The sequence below is a fragment of the Ischnura elegans genome, chromosome 3 (assembly GCF_921293095.1).
Source record: "Ischnura elegans chromosome 3, ioIscEleg1.1, whole genome shotgun sequence".
Classification (NCBI taxonomy): domain Eukaryota; kingdom Metazoa; phylum Arthropoda; class Insecta; order Odonata; family Coenagrionidae; genus Ischnura; species Ischnura elegans.
In genome coordinates, this window is record NC_060248.1 from 97,347,922 (window position 1) to 97,373,551 (window position 25,630).

General features: G+C 39.6%; 2 protein-coding genes across 2 annotated transcripts; both read right to left on the reverse strand.

The window, feature by feature from the left end:
• Positions 1 to 2,386: 2,386 nt before the first annotated feature.
• LOC124156218 lies at positions 2,387 to 12,787 on the reverse strand. Its single transcript, XM_046530616.1, has 2 exons — positions 12,527 to 12,787; positions 2,387 to 4,312 (listed from the first exon to the last, which is right to left on the reverse strand). Exons 1-2 carry the CDS (start codon positions 12,590 to 12,592, stop codon positions 3,308 to 3,310), a joined length of 1,071 nt encoding a protein of 356 aa, XP_046386572.1. The 5' UTR covers positions 12,593 to 12,787; the 3' UTR covers positions 2,387 to 3,307.
• A 5,224-nt stretch (positions 12,788 to 18,011) lies between these two features.
• Positions 18,012 to 25,007, reverse strand: LOC124156219 (cell surface glycoprotein 1-like). Its single transcript, XM_046530617.1, has 2 exons — positions 24,880 to 25,007; positions 18,012 to 21,370 (listed from the first exon to the last, which is right to left on the reverse strand). The coding sequence occupies exons 1-2, from the start codon at positions 24,940 to 24,942 to the stop codon at positions 18,617 to 18,619; spliced, it is 2,817 nt and encodes a 938-aa protein (XP_046386573.1). The 5' UTR covers positions 24,943 to 25,007; the 3' UTR covers positions 18,012 to 18,616.
• Positions 25,008 to 25,630: the final 623 nt, after the last annotated feature.

The window sequence follows — 25,630 nt, forward strand, 5'->3', positions numbered from 1 at the left end:
GTGCGCTTGTAAAAATACATTCGCTTTCGCTACTAGACAAACCGATGTGTTGACCAGCAATTTTTTATTTTATAATTTCACATGCGCACCACGCTTTTCGTTTTTGATGTCTGTAATGCTCTTTTCTAAAACTCATTTTACTTTATTTTTAATCATATTTGAAATTTTCAATAATTTAAGGGGCCGTAGGCAGTTATTTTCTCCTTTTCAACAAAACTTAGTTTTAAAAAATAATATATTTATACTTTAATATTAGATAACTTTTAGATGTCACACAGGATAAAATAGCCCTTTTTTGCTTTTGAAAATCATTCTCGATATTTCACGCCAACTTAGAAATACGATTAATGTCATTTATTTCTGAGCGTCCCCCAAGAAAGAGAAACAATCGGCAGATTACGAGTAATTCAATCTCCGCGCCACGCTATTGTCTTTTTTTTTCTCGTTTTGATCCCCTGACCGCGCTTACGCGTGCGGTCACGCCACATTTTCGGGAAAATAATCCATCGTCTCCCAGAAAAATTCAGAATTCCTCGAATTGTAGTAACGCAAGCAAGAAATATGCCCCCTTTAGTTGCCTAATCTAATCTCAGAGATATTGTGGATCAAGTAACGTATTGTGCGAGCTTTATCAGACTTTTATCTCTTTCTTGCAATTCCCCAGTTTTACATGCAATGACTCAGAATTTAGTGTTTTGCGTCTGCTAATTTGACATTCAGACGAAAATATCAGGATGTAAGACCTCGTCGACAAAATTAATTATAACTTAGACACACAAAAATTCTTTGATGCCAAATTCTAAATGTTTCCTAACCTTTTCATGATAAATACACATTCCTCCCTTAAATATTTTGGGTTTGATTGTTGTTGTCACCATATACTTCGATCGACCTTTACAAAAATTAAATTTTATCGTTAATCTATATTAAATGTGTCATGTCAAAAGCAAGTAACTCATAAGTGTATATGATAGTGGTGAGAGAGATATCATAGAATTTGCACGAATATTTTCTTCGGTATATCTTATTTCTTTCTTACAATAATTTGTTCGACAAGCTGTGCTGTTTTCGGAGTTTCTTCAAAGGAGCATATTTGAAGAAGAGTTCAACTAGATTGGGAATAATAATTTAGCTTGACTACATTTGCTGTGGGTGGGAATGCGATATAGCCAAACTTCATAACGCTTTCAACTACTCATTTTTCCTACGAATAATTTGCTAAACGCGTCATCGCTCTTGACCGCAGCAATCAGATCACCGGTGAAGTCATTACAGCCGCTTTCAAGCTTCGACGATGGGACATGCATTGCATGAGCCATAATAATCAATGATTGCATGCGCAAAGCAATATCGCAACAGAAACAGGCGGTTCATTACGTTTTTTTGCTTGGCCTCCCACCTGGCCGTTACATGCGCTCGGCAGCGTCATAATTGTGAAAAGGTCATTTAAGGCCCGCAAAGTTATTGCCAGCCCAAATTTCACGTGATCTCTCTCACCTCGTGCTTCGTATACACTTAAAAGTAATTGCTTCGGCCACGGCCGACTACACATAAAGTCACGATATAGTTTTTATTTTTTCAAATATTGTTCCATGAATACGGTAATAGAAATAATCATATCCGAATATTTTAAAATGAGAAATAAACAGTTAATGAGAAATAAAAATGAGAAATAAACTTTAAGTCCTGAAAATCCGTTTTCATTCATTAAATTTCTCATATTTTCACCGTTATTCCACATGTATGAACGTCGTAACATACATTTAAATCATCGTATTTGTATTTAGAAATGCAAATAATTTAATTAATTAAGCTTTTAGCTTCAGGTTTGAGCTAGGGTTGGCAAATAACTGACTGAATAATTAAATTTACTCAATGGGAAGCGGTAACGTTCTGTGAAAAGGATGGGTCAATATTTACCAAGAATCCTTTGATATCGCAAGTTTTTGTTCTAATTATGCGAAGAGAATTTAGGAGTAGAAACTTCAAGAATGCTGAAAATTGGAAACCATTAAATTGGATGTACAAAATCAATTTGATAAACCAAAATAATATGTGATAATTGGATGAGGACAATTATAAATTAAAATGCTGTACCCCTTGTGAGAGAATCATTAACGACCATATTTCCGACACATTGCGCTAAATTTCTCGTAATTATTTCATTATGCAGAGCTGAAAAAGAGGTTAAGAGAATCCTATTTTTTCATTTAGAGTAGAGGCATACTAAATCCCTCGATGTATCTTTAGAATTTAAACCCAATGAAAGCACATTTAAAGGCACTTTCGATTGGCTACGACGACTTTGAGTATTTTCTTAAATGTACCATCTTATTGAAGGTTATTACTTATTCAGGAGTAAACTAAATTAAATAAAAAATAAATAGAAAATTTATACCGTAATATATATTTACCCTCACAGACTTCCCTCAAGAAGCGAGTTGAGAAATGGCAGCATGTATCGTAGAAAAAAATTGGACAAACATTATCCACTATTCCACAGGAATATATAGATGCATGAAATATACATTTGATTTCACAAATTCTGTAGCGTCTTCGAATTATTTGAACACCCGAAAATTCTATCTACTGTTTGTCATAGAAATAAATCATGGCACATTTTCTTTGACTTGGTGGGATCTCTCCTGCAGAAAACGTGTACCTGAATTTCTCTTGGGATTCACTCTTCCAAAGGTACTATATAGAGGAGACCCCAGTCGGTTCAGTAAAATCTTGATTAAGGTTACCACCTGCGGCGCATTTTGATCACTTCAAAATACGACTTTCACGACCATGATAGTAGAGGGACAGAGGTTCTGTTTATTCTTAATATTTGCGGCTGGCTATTTGAACTGGCAGTGAATGATATTGAAAAGCCATGGATTTGATCATAGCATCATGTACATCCCTCAGTGGCGGCGGAGTAAAGACCTCGTCTGCCAAACCGGAGATCGCGGTTTCGCGTACCGCCTGGGTTGTTAGTCCCCCCAGGGAATGGTTCTTTGTGATCTTCCTAAGATAAGTTGTAACAATTCATATTCCCCGCAGTAAAGGCCCTGTTTTTGGGGCGATGGTTTTAAGTTTTAAAAATATAATAATTTTTTCCCCTAAATTCGGATCCAGCTGCCGTCAGCGGCGCGAGTGGTGGCTTCTGCAAGCCTATATAAATGCGTTGCCGTTGACTACACATCTGGAGACCGACTGGAGAATCCTCTATGGTAATAATCGTGCCCACTTCGTTAACAGTCAATTTTGTAAGCTGTTTTTTACACTTTATTTCTGTCCCACTTATGCATCCGTCTCACTGTCATCCTATGAGTCTGAGTCCGTATCTGCTGTAGGGCTCGTACAGCCTGTCCAGGAGGGGTGCAGGTGTGGGCTGAATAATTGTCGTGGTCTCGTTTTCGTTGGGCGACGGAAGGAACTGTATCGGCCCCGTCGCACTGAGCCGACCATCTACGTCCTGACCCTGTCCCTGCTCCCCGTCATGCATCTGCTGTGGCTTTTGGGACTGTTGAGAGGGTCCGTAGTTGTAGTTGCCGGAAGGTGGCTGCTGCTGCTGCTGCTGCCCATAACTACCACGATGCATTGGCTGAGTTGGCCGCGGAGGATTCGTGAAGACCTGCAGGGGCGGGTACAATGACTCGACGTCATCGTCCGAGTTCCACTGTGCTGGAGGATTGTAGGAGGTCCTGTCTGCATACGATCCACCGTCAACCCACGATCCAGAACCTGCGTGAGGTGGGTATTCTCTGATGGGGTACGAAAATGGTAGATCGGAAGGCGTGAACAAAGCCTTCATTGGAGCCCTGGCGGCCTCCAGCCCGCCTCCTGCCCAATCTCCAACGTCCATCGGATGACGTCCGAGATGTTGCATGGGTATCCCATACGGGGACGTGATGGGCATTGGGAATGTCATGGGCAAGTTGAAGTAGTCTCGAAACTGATAGCGATCCGGTGGGTGCACGAGGGACCTGCTTCGGGGCTGTCTGGACTGTACTTCAGCTTGTGGGTCGTACTGCGGTGCTTGGCAGCTTCCCGCCTGGTATGAATTCGGATTTCCCGAGTTACCCACGACACACACGTACACCCACTGTTGATTCGTGGAGAACTTGGCGTCTGGGCTTTGGTAGGTGCTTGCGTACCCTCCTGCGTAAGAGGACGGTGTGCTTCCGGAACTCGCGACTGGCCAAATGCCGCACTGCATCGCGAAGTGGTTATTATTCATTGACGGCGCGTAATCCGGTGCGTAACCTCCGCCATCGTCGCCGTATCCGTAGAATGGTTTTCCAGCCTCAGTCAAAGACGCCATCTGTAGAAAGAAAGAATTCCATTACCACTTTGCCTCAGCCAAAGACGCCATCTGTAGAAAGAAAGAATTTCATTACCACTTTGCTAACAAGGGCTTAGCGAGATTTTTTTATACGGGGGTATTTGGAGAAGGTTTTGAAGTGAAAACTTCTCATGGAGCGTTCAGCACTTATGTAGATGGGTAAAAGACATTGGACTCGCGACACCGTCACCGCTACTGCATATACGTATAATTATGTATATTCTGTATAAACATAGTATACTCGCTATATACGCAGTACTTGTAGAGGGGTACAAACCATTAGACTCGCATCACCGTCACCAGTCCTTACTCGTGCAGGAGAGTGTACTCGATACAAGAATAGTGAAGTTAAGTACAATATAACTCAATTTCTTATTATACGTTCAATTTGAGTAGCTTATTCGAATGTTGTGCCATAAAATCAATTTATAGATGTGAAGTGTTTACAATTATATAGTGTAGGAATATAAAAAAGGAAACACGTGGAGAAAATTTTTTGAAGTGAAAACTTTTTATGGCACGTTAGGAACTTTTTTTCAGATTGGTAAAAAACTCTGAACTCGGGTGACCGTCACCTCAAAATCGTCACCGCCTCGCAGTTAACGAAGGAGAGGGAAATAAAGAGAGAAAGAGTTTTGAATTTGCTCGTTCCTCATGTATGAAAATATATTCTGAATCAGAAAGGATCGCTACGTTTAGTGTTGACAATAGTTAGTCGATTTTGTTCATGGCAATAGTTATAAAAAATATTTTCTTGAATTTCGGCTAGTAACTTTGCTTTTCCGAGCTTTATATTCCTAATCCAGTTAGTAGCATTACCTTCTTATACATTTTTTAACATCAATCAGCGTCCAAATTTTTTAAAATAAAAAGTTTTCACTTCCAACGGCAGTCCTACGACTGCCATGTTTTTGTTTACTTGAATGGACTACACCCATGTCTGTGACCTTCCCTAAATTGGTGGCGTACTTTGGACCCCATTACTTCTCCCCGCTCGCCAAAGCCAGGCTCTTCGATTAAGGATCTGGGTAGAATAAGATGATAGAATAAGAATAAGTGCCGTCGCGGTAAAATTTGACTGTCAACAAGGCGAGTTATTCTTGAATTGAGCGGAAAATACTTACCTCACGAGATAATAAATTTTCGAAAAAATAGCAAACATCCGATATTTATTGAAATTATGTAAAACATTAACAATCATGAAGGTAATTTCCTATTCTGAAATACTAATTCGATTAGTAATTATCAAACCGTATCCCAAGAGACACCTTAACCTCAAGAAGAAATGATAAAATATACCGGGTGTCAAAATGACATCCTCCGGCATTCTAGGTAAATGTGAATTTTTTAGGACGAAAAAAGTGAGGGGGGTATCCCTAATACTTTCGTCTTATTAAACCCCAAAACTGATAAAAAGTCAAGGAATATTTTATTTTACAACGCTCTTTAAAGGCCAGGTTCGAAAAAAATGTACATGAAGTGCGTCAAAATGACACCTTCCGGCATTCTAGTGTTAAGGTTATGTAACTCTCTTTGGATCCTAGTTAATAGCAGGAATGGCAATTAGTGTTGCCGCGAGACTCGAGACTTTCTCGTCTCGTCTCCAGTCTCGTCTCGTCTCGTAATGGTGGGTAACGAATCGCAATCAATGCCTTTCGTTTTCTTTGATGAAGGAAACTACCCTATTGGGTGAAATGAAAAAAAGCTGTACTAAACCTCAAAAATGTTTTTTATATGGAAGTTGAAACTTTGCACAGTTGTTGCGACCAGATTATGTAATCATCATTTCATGTAATGATAAGCAAAGATATTGTATTGCCTAATAATTTTTTATGTCAGCCTACAACACATGTTTCGATTGCTACACAATCACTATCGGGTACCTGATTCTTCTCAAAACTGACTTTACTGCAGTTAAACCCCTGTCAAACCAATGCAGCAAATTATTAGATTCACCATCACTTTAGTAGATCAATGCTGCAGTTTATTAGATTTTAGTAGATTTAGAAAGGTAGGTTTAGTAGAGTTTTTATTATTAGATGTTTTTTGCAGATTTATTTTATTTTAGTAGATTTAGTAGATTCTAATGATGAATGTACATCAATCGAAACATAAGTGCAGGCTATTATAATAAAATTAGTGGGCAGTACGATATCTTTGTTTATCATTCGATATGTTGTTCCACGACATCTATCCTAAAAAAGTTGATTTGACATCAGTTCATGTTTTGATAAAAACCGTTTTTCATGGGTTACTTTTCTATACAAAATATGTGGCCTGAAAGTTGAACCAATTCCGCAAAAATTGCATTGCATTGCATTGTCTGAACAGACCTCGCCCAAAATCGCCGCACAACGGCCAAGTTTTACGATTTGCCAAGTGGGTCGCCATTTCCGAATATCGGTTTGCACTATCTGTTGTGGAGGTTTTTGGAAATATATAGCCTTGTCGATTCTTCTATTTGGTTCTGTTTGTCTTTTGTGGAGTTTTCATTTGTGTTATCAACAGGTTGAATAATTTCTCGTTCTAAATAGGGGCTACGTTAAAAACCTCCGGATCGAAGTCGTGACACGCTAAAATGGAAAGAAATCTTAAAATTATCTAGATGGTCAGCCAAATAAGATTGGTGGAATTTTGGTATGGCCAACGTAAAACGCAATAGTCTGTGTCATTACATTTCATAGAATATGATACCTCCTCAGCCTCGACCGGTTTCAGCAATGGACTGACCAAAAATATCGATATCAATTCTGCCAAAGAGACTGTTCATGTGATTTTGGATTCGAGAAGACAATTTATATTGCGGAGCTCTGTATCACGGAGCTTTTGAGGAAAATAATTTTTAAAAACTGTCTTTCGAGTCGTTTTTCTACCCAAAAGAAATAAAATATTTTATTTAACTATCGATTTGGAGCCATGACAACCAGTAATGGCTTAAATCATCAGGGCCTAAACTATGAAAGTATGTAGGATGAAAAAAATTTTTGTGGTTCTTATTAAGCCACTGACCGTTAATGGAAAATATTGTAATTGACATCATTCTTGTCAAACCAGACGGCTCATATGATTCAAAGACCCATTGGGGAAGACGAAGCTTTCTGAGCCCTTGTTCAAAGATTTATTAAGTATAAAGATTAAATTCGTCATGAAAGGATTTTGAATCAGAGTTCTGAAAAGAGCGAAATATCTAGTCATGTCTCTTGATAAACATTTTATTTTTCGAATTGCAATAAAATGTTAGATTTCAAATCATTTTAATCTACCTCTTTATAATTTGCTTCTAAGCGCATTTCTTCGGATATATTCTGACCTTTGTGCATAAAAACGCGGAGAACCTGATTGAAAACAGTATACTTTGAAAATTTCTCGAACGTATAAATGCTCTTCAGTCAGGTAAATACTCATTTACTAAGGTAGGTATTCATCAACTGGGGAAAGCCAATTTACTCATCATATGCGCTACTTAAGGCAACCAGTTCGTTCCTTCCCCTTTTTATTTATTTCTTTCATGAGTCATAAATCGTAAAAACCCCATTGGATGGTAAATAAAATGCCCTATGGTATTGATTTCACAGTAACGCTTTTACTTGCTTCACACGTTCTCCACGAAATATTTTCATGAAACCAATGACGTTCAGAAATAGGATATAGCACTATAATTACCGATAGCTGTCACTTTATTAACGCCAATTTTATTTATAACCGTTATTTCTTTTACGATATTAACTGCTATCTACTCTTCCATTTGAGTGACTGCTTCTTTATAAAAGTCATAGAAAATGTTTACACTCCGTACAAATACTTTACGCGACGTTCACCCATTATTTTTCCTCGTTCTTTCTAAATTCGAATACATGCATGCATTACCTTACCTGTTCATGGATATATCGGAATATGCTGGTTAATCGCTTACATAAGATGAGACTTTTTTTTAAATATGCCTTATTTAAATATAGACAGATAAATTGCCTTTCAAATACCGAATTATAGGTGTGCAATGACGCTCATATTATAGGGCAATGAATAGTCAGGCCAATTTTTTAAAATACAAAAAAGCTCTGCTGATTGATCTTTGAAATTTTTTGTCAAAAAATTTACTGATAATTGAGGCTGAAATTAAAAGTAAAGAGAGCAGCTATTAGCATTGGGGATTGCAGTAACGGGAAAAGTACAAATTGGAGTTACTCAGTTAAATTTCACTCTTAAATTCAAGTAGAACTTCCGAGGCAGTCTACAGATAAACCTTTTCTTCACTCTGCACTGTATTACATACTGCTTCTAATACTAATTAATATTCTAATTTTAATGTCACCTAAGTACAAAACAATTACCGTATAAAGATATAAAATAATTAACGTTACTGAAGGATACACGTTGGAATAATTGAGTAATTAACTCGATAGAAAAACTAGCAAATCAGTGTAGAAGGTAAAAGTGACTGCCCTATTAAAAATTAAAAATGTTCATAATCCCTTTTCTATTGAATTTTCAACAATTCATCCCGTTATGTAAAAGAAGTTTTTTAAAGTAATTATTTTATAAAGCAATTATTTAATGAGAGTACATGCATTATTATTCTGATAAACTCAACGGAAAGCCATTTGCTTTTTGCCTAAAATTAACTTAAACTAAGCTAATTGATTCACAGCCCCATTCCATCTTTTCCAAGATTTAGATGCTTTTCAGGAATATCTGACGCCAACAAGTTCAGCATTTTTCGGGCTGATATCGTTACTATTTGAGTTGAATATGTAAATTCATTGGAAAAAAACATATCACAGCATCTTATAAATTCCACAATTTTTAAAGTTATAAATCTCCCTTACCGAACGTTGAAGTCTCTATCAATTTTAAAGCTATATTTAGTCTCAAATTCATTTTCCCTTAATTCATTTTGTACGTTCCACAATGACAATTAGTTATGAACCACGGTTTTACACTTGCATCATTATTAAGGAGTGATAACTGACATAAGTTTCGATGTTACGCTCGGTATGAATTTGTAATTGAGGAATTGAAAAAGTGAACTTTCTTTTCCTACCCTATGGTTCCAGAAATTTCTGCCGGAAAAAATATACAACGCATGTTTATTACTAAAATTTGTATTCTTATCGGATACATGTTATAATTCCTGGGCATAGTGATCGTTTAGCTGAACACTTAATCAAGTATCACTCACGCGCCAGTTTAAAATTTTAATTTTGTTACATTCCAACTAATAAATTTACTTCTACCCCTATCCCCGATATCTGGTCTTCTACATGCAAACATCTTTTAAAAATTCACACAGGTAGTAGCTGTTTCAATGAATGGCGATAAAAACCCTGGAGAACAATCGATTTGCTTTCTTAGTTCTGATGCTTGTTTTGGACTAACTTTTACCTTTTTTCGGTTTACCGAGCCCTGTGAATCGAGAACAAAGTATTAGTGTATACAACCCGCTCAACCTTAAATCTCCCTATTGAGCAAATTTCGGACTACGTGCCTTCGTCTCACTGTAATAAAGCCTGCATAACTGCACAACTATTCAACTGCCTAGTAAACCGGTAACAGTCGCATAAGATGAATGTCAGACAATTGGGGAGCAATGATGCCTCTTGTGACCGACGCTCAATCGAGCAGATAGTGGTCACAATTACACAAGGAATAGTGAAGAAAATTGACTTGGTAGAAAAAAATAACCACAGTTTTGAAATAAACATTTTTATTTTAACCTTAATCGGCATTTTAATTTGAATTTAACCTAAAACAGCTCAAAAATTGAAGCCAACAGAAAATAAGTTAATAATTGTTCCCCAGTGTAAATCAACTACTTCACTTACTTAGATTCGGCGCATAAAAATCACATTTTCTTTAGCCCTTTCTTCGGTGTGTATATCCTAAGAACCTCATATTCTAAAAATACACTCATTTGGGTAATAAATAAGTTTTACTCTCACAATAGTTCTTATTGATTTCAACATGTATTGTTTGTGACTCCATAACGCAACACTATACGACCTCGTACCTCGCAAAACTCACTTTCTGTCCCGAAAACTCTATTTCTTGTAAACAATAGATAAATTATAGCACTACACTTGATAATAGCTCACTAATTATTACTAGCAGGCGAAAAGAAAAAGAGAATCAGAGTGCCCATATGAAACTTTGAGGAACAATTATCTGGAAGAAATCATTGCAAAATGTTCTAAGATAGAGGCTTTATCCTTACATCTGGGGGCCACTATCCGGACGATGCATTTTTGTGGCATAGTGTCATCGCTGTTCACGTTGAGAACATCGAGGACTTCAAATTCGCATTACACCGTGAAATGCTGACTGCCGTGGAGTTTCAGCGCAGTCGTCGACTCAAGAGTCAGCAGAATGTGTCTCGAGCTTTCTCAGATCTAGCGCCCGTATTTTCTTTTTACCCGTAAAGCTTCCTGCAACACCTCTGGGAGTCATATGTGTCTAGAGTGTTCAAGATCGACCTATACAGAAACTGCTTGCTTGGTCTCAAGCAATAGCGCACGCGTTAGCCTCTCCAAGTCTTAAACCTATCGTGAGTAAATCACAATTTTTATCAGCTTTCATTAAATGTTTCAATTTTTATCATTATTGCATTCATATTTTGTATAAATTTATACGATTCCCCTCTGAATCTGTGCGAGCGATTGTTCATCAATAAATTTCATCTTTTTGTATTTATACCTTACAACGCACAACAATGATAACTTAGGAATAATAGTGCTATTATATTTTATATCGCATAACTTGGATTATTATATGCCGAAAATTGTGACAGATTAAGTGTGCCTGACTATTAAGTTTTCATGCTGTTTGACGTAACAAGTAGTGCATGTGGCTATTCAGATGCAGTTTTGGAGCCCAGTAAGCCTTGATGTGCCCGGTAAACTCCTGCCTATTTAATTATATTGGTAATCAATTTCAATTTTTTATTTGATACCACATTACTTCGTCTTTATCGTCAAAATATGTTGATTATACCGTGTGATAAGGCCTCTCTTAATGTTTGATTACGTCCGATTTATCCCCTTATTCACGCGAATAACCTCGTATTTCTGTGCTATTAATTCGGCATGGCAAGCACACTAATAAAGTGTAGACATGAAATGTATAAACGTATTTTGTATGTTCCCAGCATATGATTCTAATAAGGTGTTCACGGGTTCTCCACCGGGTAAGTGATCTACTGCCAACGTTTCGACACCAAAATGTGATATCGTCCTCAGGGTGTATGGCAGACGATTAGTAGCAAACAAATTACAAAAATGGGGGAAAAAGTATAGAAATCGTACTTCCCAGTTTTGGGATATAGTAAACTATACGCCCTGATGACGATAGGGTAGGCATAAAAAATTCGTAAGCCCCCGACTTACTTAACCGGTGAGGAACATGTGCAGACTTCAACTTTGCGGAATGTTAAGTCTTAAGGCCTGTTTATATGGTACATTAACCCGCACGAGTTAATGTCTAAATATATGAACGCTTTAATGAACACGAAAATGCACAGTGTAATCACCCAACTTGTGCGAATGCATGTTCAGAAAATAAACCCTGTTCTAATTTGGTTCATGCAATCGTATGTGTTCCGTTCAGGTCCACAAAAATCGTTATTGCAATCAGACATTAACTCGTAAGTGTTAACTCATCGTGTAAACAGGCCTTTAACCCTTTCAAACCCAGAACTGCTTCCGCAAGAAATTAAATTTCAAGACCTCTCATTTTAAAAATATGAATATTTTCTACTCAATCATAATTATTGTGGCAGCAAGAAAATTCGCCATTAAACCTCAAGGCCTGTTTACACGGTACATTAACACGCACGGGTTAATGTCTAAATGTATGAACGCGAGAATGAACGCCAAAATGCACCGTGTAACCACCCAACTTGTGCGAATGCATGCACAGAAAATAGAACCTATTCTAATTTGGTTCAAGCATTCGTGCATGTTCCGTTCCGGTCCACAAAAATCATTCACGCAAACGTACATTAACTCGTACGTGTTAATGTATCGTGTAAACAGGCCTTTACAACACAAAAGATCACGTACTTTCAATATTTCCTGAATAGAGCTGAAAATGTGCACGCTTTTAATGCTACTTGGAGGCAACATTGTATTATAATGGGTTAAGTGAGAGGAGACACCTTTTCACTTTCGCAACGACACGTGTCGCTCCCGATTGATTCACCTGATTCACGACGAGAAGAAGAAGACAGGCCACGTGCGGCAGACGACCACCGCGAGAAGACGTCATCTTGATCCGGGTTAGCTCCGACCGACAGTATGTCCTCTGGTCTCGGTTATCTCCTTGCAAAGGGTTCAAATTCGGCGTCTCACGGCTTATTCCACCACACTCAAAACTCGACTATCCACGACATTCGCGAGCGAGAAATAACTAAGCAAGAATTCTTCACCAAGCCATCGGTTCAGCTTAACTCACCCCCTCGCCATCGTCACAGCAACTTTTGCAACTACGTCGAAACTTTGGAGGGAATTTCAAACAAAGGAATAGCGATCCTCAACTTGGCTAAACAATAGCGTGCCGGGTTTCATCTGAAGCAGCTTAGCCATGCACTTTGAGAAATTCCTCCCCACATCGCGCAGACACGTGAGAAAAGCAATTCGGACATTCGCGGAAAGGGAGAAAGAAGAATTGCCAACCTCACCCTCAAGCATCCGGCGTGACATTTTTTCATTTATACTCAGCGAAGAACATGTATGATTTAGTAGCGAAAAGCTTTTTTTAAAACATTTTCAACCTATATTTATCCCTTCATTCATTTTTAAAGATATCAGGCAATATATATCGGCAAATCCAGCGCGTCATACACAAAATATGACTTCAGTTCATTGGAAATAAAATCCGGTAGGTGCAGGGTACTGATTAAGGTGATTGATGTGGGAATTCTAAATCCGGTTGGTGCAGGTTACTAGTTAAATATGGTTAGTGTGGGAATTCTATTCGCCTGACCAAATTCCTCAATTCAATAGTGATAATTTTTAGCTCTTTCATTACTTGATATTCTGATTCGAAGTCATAAATGCCCTAATCCAGTAACGGAGCGATGTATTTCATGTCATGAGGCTTTCTCCGTCGCTACTGAGCTGGAAATATGTTTCTCTCAGAACACAGATTTTGGTTAGAAATATCATGCCAAAATTTCCCAATTAAAATCCTATACAATAGAAAAATATAAAATAATAATTAAAATATATATGAAAACCATTTTTACAACTGATCAAAAATTTCTCCGAGCCGTATTTGGGTGCATTATTTTTATTATAGCATTTTACCGATTAAGTTAGGTTTCTATGGAGTACTGAAGAACAGGGCCGGCCTTAGGGCGGGGCGACCGCCCCGGGCCCCGCTCTTTGGGGGGGCCCGCGTTCGTGAAAAAAAAATTAAAATATACGATAGTTTTGAATCAAGGTATCATAACGGCGTAATTACGAAGTCTGAATTTGGGAGGGGAACACATACTTAGTCAGAGAGTGGTAGGGATTCAAAATGCTCGAGTTTGTAGATGGGGTATAGAGTTTAATATTTTAAGTGAAGGTCCCCGCACTGAAGGTTCGTCCCTAGCCCCGCACCGGCCGGTCCTGCTGAAGAAGCATTCTGGGAGCCTCCCCTTTCTTCAATCACTGACCATCTCATGATATTTCGCCATAGGTAATACCGATCCTCTTGGAAATATATTTTCCCATAGCTTTCGCGCGACACTGTTGATATGGGATCAAGTAAAAGATTAGAAGGTCTGTGAATATATCGCTGGTTCAATTACCATTCTGATTATTCCCATTCACACCCACCCACTTTTATTCTGAACGTTTTTTTTTCAGATTCTCTGATAATACATCAGTTTATAACCAACACTACGAAAGCTAAGTTCTTCATTGTTTTATTATTTTTTACATTATTATATGTTTTTTGTCCTACCGTAATTAGCGTCCACATAGGTAAGCGGCCTCTAGAACCGAACTTATTTGTTGTACAAGTAATTTAAATTCTACCGATTTTAACGGCCACTTCCTTCAACGATAAACGCACAATCCCTCTATCCCGCAACCTTTACTTCGGAAAAATCGTTTGGGATACAATTTAGAAATAAATCTCTTCTAATGTAGAGAAACTCCGTACTAAAGAGTTACAAAACTAAAGAAACTCCGTACTAAAGATGCACAAAATAATCACCCGCCGTTAAGAGGCCATCAACCGCTACAACTTTGTTCATTCCTCTGATACAGACATTTATGTCAAAATAAAAATTTTAAAGCTCCAGGAAGTTATTTATATCATTTTTAAGAATAAAATTAATTAATGGCTCATCTTATCGCTACTTAATCCTGAAATCCTACACCTCTCACCTCTATTTAGCTGTTGCCTGTGTAAGTGGCCAGTTTCATCGTGACAGGTTTTACGGCACTATTTGCGTACATAGTTTTAAAATGGTATTGCTTACATAGATGACATCCATTGAACTATCTTAAAAAGCAATACAACGGTACGCACAGAGTCAACAATTCAAATTTCAAATGTTATTTATTATTTATTAAACTATTCTACCGATTAAGGTAGGTTTCCATGGAGTACTTGAGAATAATTCTGGGATCCTCTCTCTCAACCACTCTCAACCACTTCCCTATGTAATTCACAATAAGGCCTACTCGCTTTCATTATATCTAAAAATTCTATTCTTTTCATTCCTATCCCTCGTTTACCTAACATTCTACCCTCAAACACTGTTTTCAACATTACCTCTCCGCTAAGTACTCGCTCCATCCATACCTTCCGTCTCCTCCGTATTTCATCTAAAAGCTGCCTCTCCTCACCCACCATGTCCAGCACTTCGCCCTTCCTCCTCCTCCTTGCATAGCGAACCTCTCAGAAGCTCCTTCCTGTTCATGAACGCCTCCTTCGTTAAAAATTCAATATTTTTAGCTTAAACTAATACTTTTTTTAAACTTTAAAGGACTGTTTACACGATACATTAACACGTACGAGTTAGTCTGATTGCATGAACGATTTTTATTCACCGAAACGGAACAGGCAAAATGCATGAATCAAATTAGACTAGGTTCTATTTTATGCTGGGTTGTTACATGGTGCATTTTTGCGTTCTTTCTCGCGTTCATAAATTTAGAAATTATCTTGTACGAGCTAATGTTCCGAGTAATCAGGCTTTATGGGCTGATACAGAAGGTAATCCACCCTGTCCCATAAATAATGAATGCTTTCACTTTTTAGTATGATAGTCTCAGAATATATCAAATCTACTTTCTAATGTTTGGAAGGAAATTTCTTAGCTTTTCTACAAAACCACACACTTTATTGCCGACTAGTTTCGGTTACACTGTACCATTTTCAAGACTAGTGTACAAGTCACTAGTCTTGAAAATGGTACAGTGTAACCGAAACTAGTCGGCAATAAAGTGTGTGGTTTTGTAGAAAAGCTAAGAAATTTCCTTCCAAACATTAAATATGGAATTCTACAAAGTAAAGGCCTCAACAATTCAGTGCATCAAATCTACTTTCGATAAAACTTTTATACTGTCGCCTGCAGTTGCTGGCATTGGCAGGGTCCATGGATGGTTATTCATAAGGTTACGCACGCTCACGTGCTTTTTTTGGTGAACTTACACATTTTGGTCGCCAAATGTTTTCGCATTATTCAGTCTGAATATTGAGCTGCAATTATAAAGAAAAGATTCTTCTATCCCTCCCAATATTCTAATTTTGTCAAAGGGAATTCGTTGAAATAAATTACTTTAATTAACTGAGAGGCTTGCATCATTGTACCTTGTTTTTGGTCTTTTTCTTCCCTTAAAGCAGTTTGTCATGGTACCGGAATGCGCCGGAACGCCGTTCCAGCACTGGTTTAAAAGAAAGACATAATAGTCAAATAACACTTTTATCAATTTTGTTGCCACAAAATTTCAAATATATGCATTCGTAACCAAAAAAAAAACATTTGTAATAAAATGTAAATAAAAGCTTGTAAAAAAACACATAGAGTAATATTTCACTTCTAAAAAAATTAAGTAAAGTGCGTTCCGGCTCTGCTAATTTTGCCATGACGTCACTTCCTTAAGGTTGAATCACAGGATTAGCGAGTGGGTAACCTAGCATCACCATTCGACACAATATAAAAATTATGTTTTTCAAAAAAAATTCACGAAAATTTAGTATTAAAAGCCCAATACGTCTCATGACCGATCTATTTAATGCAAATAGAAAAGCTAATTTTGGCATTCTATTGAATGCTAGATTTTCTTCGTTTCTTTGGCAGAGACTGAACAATGTCTCGCGAGACGCAGTTCAATATTATGCGCCGATAACTGCGCATCTTGGTCGAATTCCAGTGCGTTGCACGCCAAGATCAACTCTTAATTAGTAGCGACCGTCGTTTACATGAACGGACAGCACTGCTGCATCATCATTCAACGTGTGTTAACTTCCGTGTCAGCCGTGACATTTGCGAGGTTTTCCTCCGTCTATATCCGTCCTTGACTCACGAAATAGTCCATGGGGTGATTGCTCTTAGGTAATTCTTGCTTGCTCAGTATAGAAGGAGACTGCTAGCTTGCTATAAAAAAACCGTGAGTGAGTTTATCCATAATACTGCTCACTACTTCAATTCGAAGGTTGCTGTGAACTGGTGTAGGAGCAGAGGTAACCCCATGCTAAGTCAAAGCTGTGTGAATTTCACGGTCACGGAGGGTAGGCGATTGAGGTGGATCAAAAGGGGGGTGAGCGGCCGCCCCTCCCCCCCCCCCCCCCCAATTTCTGGAAAAGATGTTAAGTTTTAAGGTGACTCTCCAATGTAATTTTTTATTTCCTCACCATACTGCTCAAAGCATAGGATAATTGTTCATTGAAAATGGGATATTAAGGCTGTTCTGAAAATAACGGTAATGAAGTTCGTCATATTATACTTCTTTTTGGTGATGCTGGTCTACTCACTCCCTCATTCTGTGATTCAACTCGAATGAAAGAACATGCACAAAAACTAGTTACGATGCTACAAGAAGATTGCTTAGTTAATTATCATTTACTTTAATGACATGCCTGCGACAAAATTAGAATATTGGGAGTCATCACTGCGATTTGCGGATGTACAATTACTGAAGACAAAGAAATTTACTCATTAACATAATCAATGAATGTTTGAAAGCCTCTTGCTTACCTATATGAGCCCCCGACGCATTATCGTAGTGAGGTATTGCAAACCACCAAAGCGCCAAGGTAAGTAATGGCAGTGGCGCAGCGAGGGGGGGACTTGGGGGATAAAATCCTCCCCTGGAGCATTGCCCCCCCCCCCCCCGGAGTTGAATTTTTTCGAACGATATTTTGAAAAGTTTTATACCCACAGTATAGCTGCTATTATAGCCTTTCTCTTAGAATATATTGGGTATATCCATGCTTCGGAGAGTCATTGACTTCTAAATCTATTGTACGGGGTAAGGAATATTTTTATCGATTAATTTTTTCGCAGTTAATTGTGTTGATGCTGAAATTACCGATGGGAAGGAGTGAAATCAATGCATAATAACGTTTGAAAAACAGGAAAAATTGAGCTTAGCCAAATGTCTGCCCCCGAACAGTTGCCTTTAGAATTTTAAATATAATTACTTAAGCTTAATTGGAGGGAATATTAAAAAAAACAAGATTCATATAAATTGTCACAAATAAATATTTAATATCCACAATAAATTATTATTACATAAATTAAAATGCCTTGGAGAATTCACAGGCAAATGAACATATTTTGTCTGCTTCTCACGTTTGAAAGAAAAGCCTCCTTATTGTGTTGGCCTTTCTCAGTCTGTTTCTTCATATTGAATGTTCCAATGATGAGGATGGGAAAATTACCTCCTACACTCATTACTCTCACAAAATCACCTTTGCCGGCACACAGAGAGCTTCCGCGGGTCAAAGGATTACTGTTATCGAGAATACAGGTGTATCGTGAAGAAGGTGGTGAATAAATATTTGACTCTAATCCACTATTTCACAATACGGTATGATGAGGCAAATCTGATGGAAAATAACACGTCCTATGCCATTATGGCCACCAGTATGAGGGAAGTATCACATTCCTCTTATGCCACACGTATGCACACGTTTCACCACCACGCGAAGTCACTGTTTGCACGTATAATTGCCCCAAACCTTTTGCGAAATCGGTACATTTTGATGAACACAGCACTCATACACACGCACACTTATTCGGCACATGCCACACTAAATGGCTTCCTAAGTTCACGCATCTTTACCACATCACTGAGTCAAACAACAGGCACAGGGTAAGCAGGGCTTGCACCCGCGAAGGGGAGGACACACGATCGCCTTGGGCTTCTTCAGAACCCTCGTGACGGTCCGCTTCGGGATGTTCCAAGACAGTGATTTCGCCTTGACGGGCAGGAACGGCTTCACGATCGGCTTGGGACGTGGGGCGCATGGCACGAAAGACCGGGTGTTCACGGCGGCGTATGCGTCGTCATCGTCGGCGCAGAGTTCACAGGGCTTGGGTGTCTCCGGACAAGGGACGGGAAGATCATCGTCTTCCACCTCGCCGCCGCAGTTCTCCTCTTCGGTTACCTCATCCTCGGCGCACGGTTCGGGGGTGGGCGCCACCGTAGGCTCACAAGGTTCCGCGATCTGTTGCTCTTCCTCGTCGTAGCAGTCGTCGTCTTCTGTGGGGACTGCGGTGGTCGGTTCGCAGGCGTCCGCTGCCGGGGTATCTTCGCAGCATGGCTCTGCGACCGTAGGTGCGGTGGTCGGCTCGCAGTCAACCTCGGGTTTCGGAGGCTCTTCACATCCGCAATCTGCGGGTTCAGGCTTCGATTCGATCTGACTCTGGTAGTCCGATTGCTCCTCGTAGAATGTATCCGTGCTGGGCTTTGAGTTCGAAAAGGTCGTGGGAAACTTGGGGTGGTAAATTGGTGCTTCGGTGATAGGTTCCTCACAGGCCTCGTCAATCACTTGTGACTCAATCTTGGAGGGTGGTGCCGGAAAGTAATTTTCGGCGGAGTAACTGGAAGGGAGCTCGGTGGTTCCAGAGCTAGAAGCGGGTTTAGGGGCAGAAAAGTGTTTGTAATAAAGCGGGGTAATGACTTCCCGGCATTCTGTTTCGCTGGTTTCAGGAGTGTAGTTGGGAATGTAGGGGTTGTAATCGGTTTTTTGTGGCGCGGTTTCTTCGCAGGGAACGCTGGGAAGAGATGGCTTGGTTTCAGGATTATAGTTGGGAAAATACGGTTTGTATTTGGGTGCTTCAGGTTCCTCACAAGGTTCCGAGGGAAATGATGGTTTTGGCTCGGGAGTATAGCTGGGGAAGCAAGGTGGCTCAGGTACAGGTTCGTCGCATGGTACGCAGGGAAGAGATGGCCTGGGGTCAGGGTTGTAGTTGGGAAAATATGGATTGTATTTGGGCGTTTCAGGTTCATCACAAGGTGCAGGGGGATTATATGGCTTCATTTCAGGGGTGTAGTTGGGGAAGCAAGGTGGCTGAGGTACAGGTTCGTCGCAGGGAACACAGGGAAGAGATGGCCTGGAGTCAGGGTTGTAGTTGGGAAAATAAGGATTGTATTTGGGCGTTTCAGGTTCATCACAAGGTGCAGGGGAATTGTATGGCTTTGGTTCAGGGTAATAGCTGGGGGTATAAGGATTGTATTTAGGTGGCTCGGGTACCTCGCAAGGTTCGGAGGGAAGAGATGGCTTGGGGTCAGGGTTGTAATTAGGGATATAGGGAGTGAACTTGGGTGGTTCAGGTTCTTGGCAGGGTGCAGAGGGATAAGAGGGATTGGGCTCAGGGTTGTAATTGTGGAAGTAGGGATTGTATTTAGGTGTTTCAGGTTCTTTGCAGGGTACGGAAGGAAACGCTGGCTTTGGTGCAGGGAAATAGTTGGGGATGTAAGGATTGTATTTCGGCGTTTCAGGTTGAGGTTCTTCACAGGGTACACAGGGAAGAGATGGTTTGGGTTCAGGGGTGTAATTGGGAAAAAAAGGATTATATTTCGGTGCTTCAGGTTCTTGGCAAGGTGCAGGTTCATCGCAGGGTACACAAGGATAAGATGGCCGTGGTTCAGGAATATAATTTGGGAAATAGGAATTAAATTTGGGTGGCGCAGGTTCGTCGCAGGGTGTGGATGGATAGGATGACTTTGGCTCAGGATTGAAATTGGGGAAGTACGGGAAGTATTTCGGCGTCACTGGTGTAGGTTCCTCACAGGGTGCTTGAGGATAAGATGGTTTGGAATCGGGAGTGTAGTTAGGGATGTATGGATTATATTTGGGCGTCTCCGGTGCAGGCTCTTCGCATGGAACGGACGGTTTGGGCGTCTTGTTGATTGTCGAGTCGGAGTCGCAGGGTGGTTGGTATTGAGGGTAGTGATTTCCTGTGGGGTAGTACGTGGGCTGGGGTTTCTGACTGGGAGTGTACGGGTTGTAAATGGGTTTCACGGGAGCAGGTTCTTCGCAGGAAGCGGGAGAGTCATTTGTCTTCTCGTCAGTAACTGTCGGTTTGCGTGGATAATGATTTCCGGTTGGGTACTGAGGAGCTTGCGTCGCATCAGCGCAATCTTTGGGTTCTGGTGTGACCTTTGGTGTGTCAGGTTCGCACTTTGGTGTCTCCTTGGGCGTTTCGTCGCATGGCACGCATGGTTCGGGATTTGGATTAGGGATAGTTTGCGGGGGGCTTGGAACCGAGTACGATGAGGTGCGATAGTTGGAATAAGATTTTTGCTGACCACCCGAAGTATAACTACCGCTTTCTACTTGAGAGTAGAATGACTTCGCCTGTGAGAAAGCATCCCCAAATTTCTGATAAGAACTCGACTGTTCAAATGTTGGATACTGGGGGAATGAGGTCTTTCCACTGTAGCTCGGAGGAAATGAATATGAACTGGTGCTTTGGGAACTCTCTTGTGGCTGGTATTGCGGTGTGTACGCTCCGTAGTCGACGTTTGGTACATGATATTGAGGGGGGCTGTGAGGGTTGCAGTTTCTTTCGATCGGTCGATTTCCATAGGCAACCTGCAAATAGAAAAAGAATTTTTCCTTTAATGACTATAATATAATTTAAGATTTCGTATTCTTTTCAAAGATAGATGAAGTGGAATAGTTGATAAGGACTGCCGGATTATAAGTATTCAGAAACGAATGTATGAATTTAAAATGAACCATACTGACGTTGGTAAATTTGTTCGTGAAATATTTTCTTATTTTATCCCCCAAAATTATCAATTCATGCATGAAGGTGATGGACCTACGATTGTTGTAGTAAAAAGTCATGAGAAAATTCGAAACGCGCTCGTATACGCTGGAGACTCTGGGCCATGCTCTGGGTGCGCTTCATGATCCATCGATACGTCTTCGTGACAACGTTTTAACACTTTTCCAGGCGGCCATGAGATATTTTTCTATAGTATTTTCTATGTATTGTTCTAAATTAATTAATTATATAATCAAGGTATCACTAAGAATGAAGAGTATTAAATCCATACGCCATAAAGTCTATGCATTTCCCAAAACCCGGGCTTTTCAACGAGCCTTACATGGATTGATTCGATCAGTGCTGTAGTTGGGCCGGTACGGCGTACCCCCTAAAATCCAAACCCGTTATAGCCGTACCGGTTAAAATACCTTCGCGGCCGGATTATAATACATGTTCAGCTGTTGGAATTTTTGGTAGTACCGCCTAATTTTTTTTCCAACTACAGCACTGGATTCGATACTATTACAATTCACATTGGCAATTCTTAAGGCCTTTTTACACGGGGTACGTCATCGCGCAGTCTGGCGTATGTACGAAGGCGCAGTCAAAATTGCGTCGTGTACGGCGGTAAATTGCAAGAAGTCATGCGAGAATGCATGTATGCGGGAGGGAAAAATGGCCCCTGGTCTAATGCCGAGCTCGAATTCTTGCAATTTCAACTATTTTTTCAGTGTTAACCTGCGCAATGACGTGTCCCGTGTCAAACGGCCTTAATAAATATGTCGTATTTGGAAGCCTATGAATTAATATTGCGGCCTGCTTTATTAACAGTTAGATGCTGTTATGACTGTATGCCAATTATTTAGAATGTAGAATTGGAAACATAATAGCTACAGCATTTTTCCTCCAGTTTCAGTCACGCTATTTGACTGATAGTAAAATACGCTGTCACCTGAAGTCATTGAAAAAACTGATAATCGATGCATCTTTGCAATAAAATTCGTATAGTGGTGAGAGTGACTAATTCGTATTCGAACGTACATTTGTTAACCTTTAATTATGAGCAATAGTTTAGCCATTTCCATTAATTTTATGTTTTAAGTACCAATCCCTTCGATAGGTAACACCATTTTGATACATAACTTCAATAAATCAAATTTGGGAATAATTCAATCGTCATCAATAATCAATGAGTCACTTTGAAATATGTGCTGAGTCTAGAAATCATCGGCACCTGAACTAAACGCTGAAAATCATTCTCACCTTGATTTCTCGCGGTGAAGAGGCAAACATTATATCGATTAGAAGGTCTTTTCAAACTTGACACCTGCCTTTACTGTGGAAGCTGACGAGGCAATTTATCTATTCCATGCGTTGCTCACTCATTGTTGAATTTGCGGGGCCAAGAGTGGATTAGATGCTAGGCTCGTAGCAATTTCAACCAAAATAGTCAATAATTCGCGTGCTAAAATTTTATCTGCTACCTTTGCTCACGATTTTATTCGCAAATGTTTATTTCCGAAGAAAATCTAAGGAAATCGTTCTAGTTATATGTAAAAATCACTAAATAAGAACAATATGTCGGATAAACCTTGGTAGAAATTAATGCTAGAGTATAGAAATAAAGCCGAGCTAATTTTTTCATGTGTTTACTTTAACGGCCTGATACGCCTATATAATTTTTCTTTGCGAGAAACAGGCCATTGACACGAGAAGTTTTTTTTTCTTTGCATGCTTTCATAAAAACAAAAAGTGATCAGTGAGTAGTAGTAAGTACTGATCCAGTTCATGTGAATTAAAATAAAATTTAGGGTTTAATTAGAATAATTATAGAACTGGATAACCTAAAAATCGGTTCAAGACAGTTGAAAATGCAGTTACCTCCCGTAAGAATCCTTAAATGATGGAAAACTTCGAGCCGAAAATCTCAAGTATTAGTGCAATTACTTATTGAGAGTATGAAATAATTACAAGTAGAGAAAATTCATAATGTTTTGATTCTGTCCTACTTTTATAATGCCTATAATTAGGTTAAATGTTGAATGATACTATCGATTTCTCCGAATTTGCTAAAGTCAGAATAGAATATTGGTGTGAAGTAGGGCATCAGAAAAAATTGATCGAGTCGATACGATATGTGGTATGAGAGAAGTAGAAGAATTCTTTGAATTAAGTCGTAAAAATTCTGGCTATGGATGAACACAGCTCAGGTGAAGAAAAAGTAGTAGGCCCTCGTATAGTATTGGGCACGGAGCTGATGTGGTTAAAAAAAGGAAAAGATTTCCTTTTTGGAATATAAACACCCACCTAATTTCGAGCCTTCCTCAACAGTACGTTCGATATGCTACAAGAGAACCTTAATTATGAAACAAAACTAATTGTTGAATAATTTTTAATGAAAGATTGGACGCCTCCGAAGTTTGAAATACTTTTGGGAAAATTCCGCGTTGAGAACATATATTTATGCTACAATTTGAGCGTACCACTTTCCTGTTCGTACTCCAATTGGAAAACGTAACCTGAGCAATAATGGATTTTAGGTTTCCTCGGTGAATGAAATGGAAAATCTTCTTCGGACTTCGCACCTGAAGCATTTTCAGTTGACACCAATATTTCGAAAAACTAGTTAAGTTTCATTTTCAGGACGTGTCCCTGACACAGCTCTTAGAATTTACCCTAAAGATGATATGCAAGTTGTTTTTCGAAACGTCTGCGCTATTTTTAATTTGTATTTGTGTGCAATTGAAGGAATAAATAATGACGTCGACAAACCGAAAAAATGTCGATAAATTGCTGTCTCTCATTCAGTCCTGTTAGGATCTCCATTGTTGCCGACGTTTCGATGGTCGAATTGTCCATCGAAAAGTTGACAGCAGCGGAGATTTTGACCCGGCTTCAAACCTAACAGCAATTTATCGATATCATCAACCGGGAAAACTTCGGATTTTTCGATCTATAAATACTTGTGTTGCAGATTACATTAGATAGCATCCTTGTTGTAGATTGCGCAGCGGCGCCTGGAAAACGCTTTTGAAACCCGAGTAATAAAACGAGTAATAGCCGGTTTTTTATTTCTAACCATAAGATGACACATCCATCAGCTTTACCTGGCGGTGGCTAAAAGGTCTTGTTTAGTTTGGAGAGTGATCTTACACCGAAACTAACCAGAACTGTAAACCACCTCTAAGTAAAGCTAAAATCTCCATTATCCGGTTAGTGTTTACCACACATTATAAAACCGGCCCTAAGAGTAAATTTTAAATCTCTGTAAACAATGTTAAACGCAATTTCAGCGCCGATATTTAAAAAGATCATGCATTATATTCACCTGCGTCGTTGCGGTAAGCAGGAGGGCGAACGCCCATATCCTTCCAGAAGCCCACGGTCCCATCTTTTGCTTGAGACACCGCACACCCAAGAATTTCACTGTGAACTCTTGCTGTCGGTGGTAATGCGCGCAGCTTTTATGCCACCGATTCTTGCCATCATAAGACTGGCGGGGCAGTGACGTATTTTGGGCGTCCAATGTTATCCCAAGGTGAGAGTATCTCTTCCTCGATTGTTTCCAACAGCGACGGCAGTCGAAGGCACGTACTCACAGGCGGACCTGCGGTCAGATGTTTGGTCAACAATCTCGGATCCGGAAATACACTTCGTAAGGTCATAGACAATGCTGTCGATTGCAGAGGGTAGTGTAATGCTCTTGTGCAGTAACCGATCACAAGACACGTCAATGTCTTTGCCGTAATCCATTGATTGTTACGAGGAGTTACTTCGGAAGCCTTGACGTGATTTTTGCCGCTTTCGCGACATGCTTCGATGTCCTCATGAGTTTGGTGAGCTGAGTCCTCACACGGCCATTGGACCACAAGGCCTTCCACGTTGTTGAAAGTCAGCTCGTTCCCGTCAGAGGCATATCCAGACATTAACGCCTGTTAATACGAAAATATAGCAAAAAATGAAGCACCAAACAAAAGATAAGTTTCATCTCTGGGGGTTAATTAAAATCAAAGCGCACTGGAAGCCATCGTTCACTCTTCCAAAGGCCTGTTTACGCGGTAAATTAGCTCGTACATGTT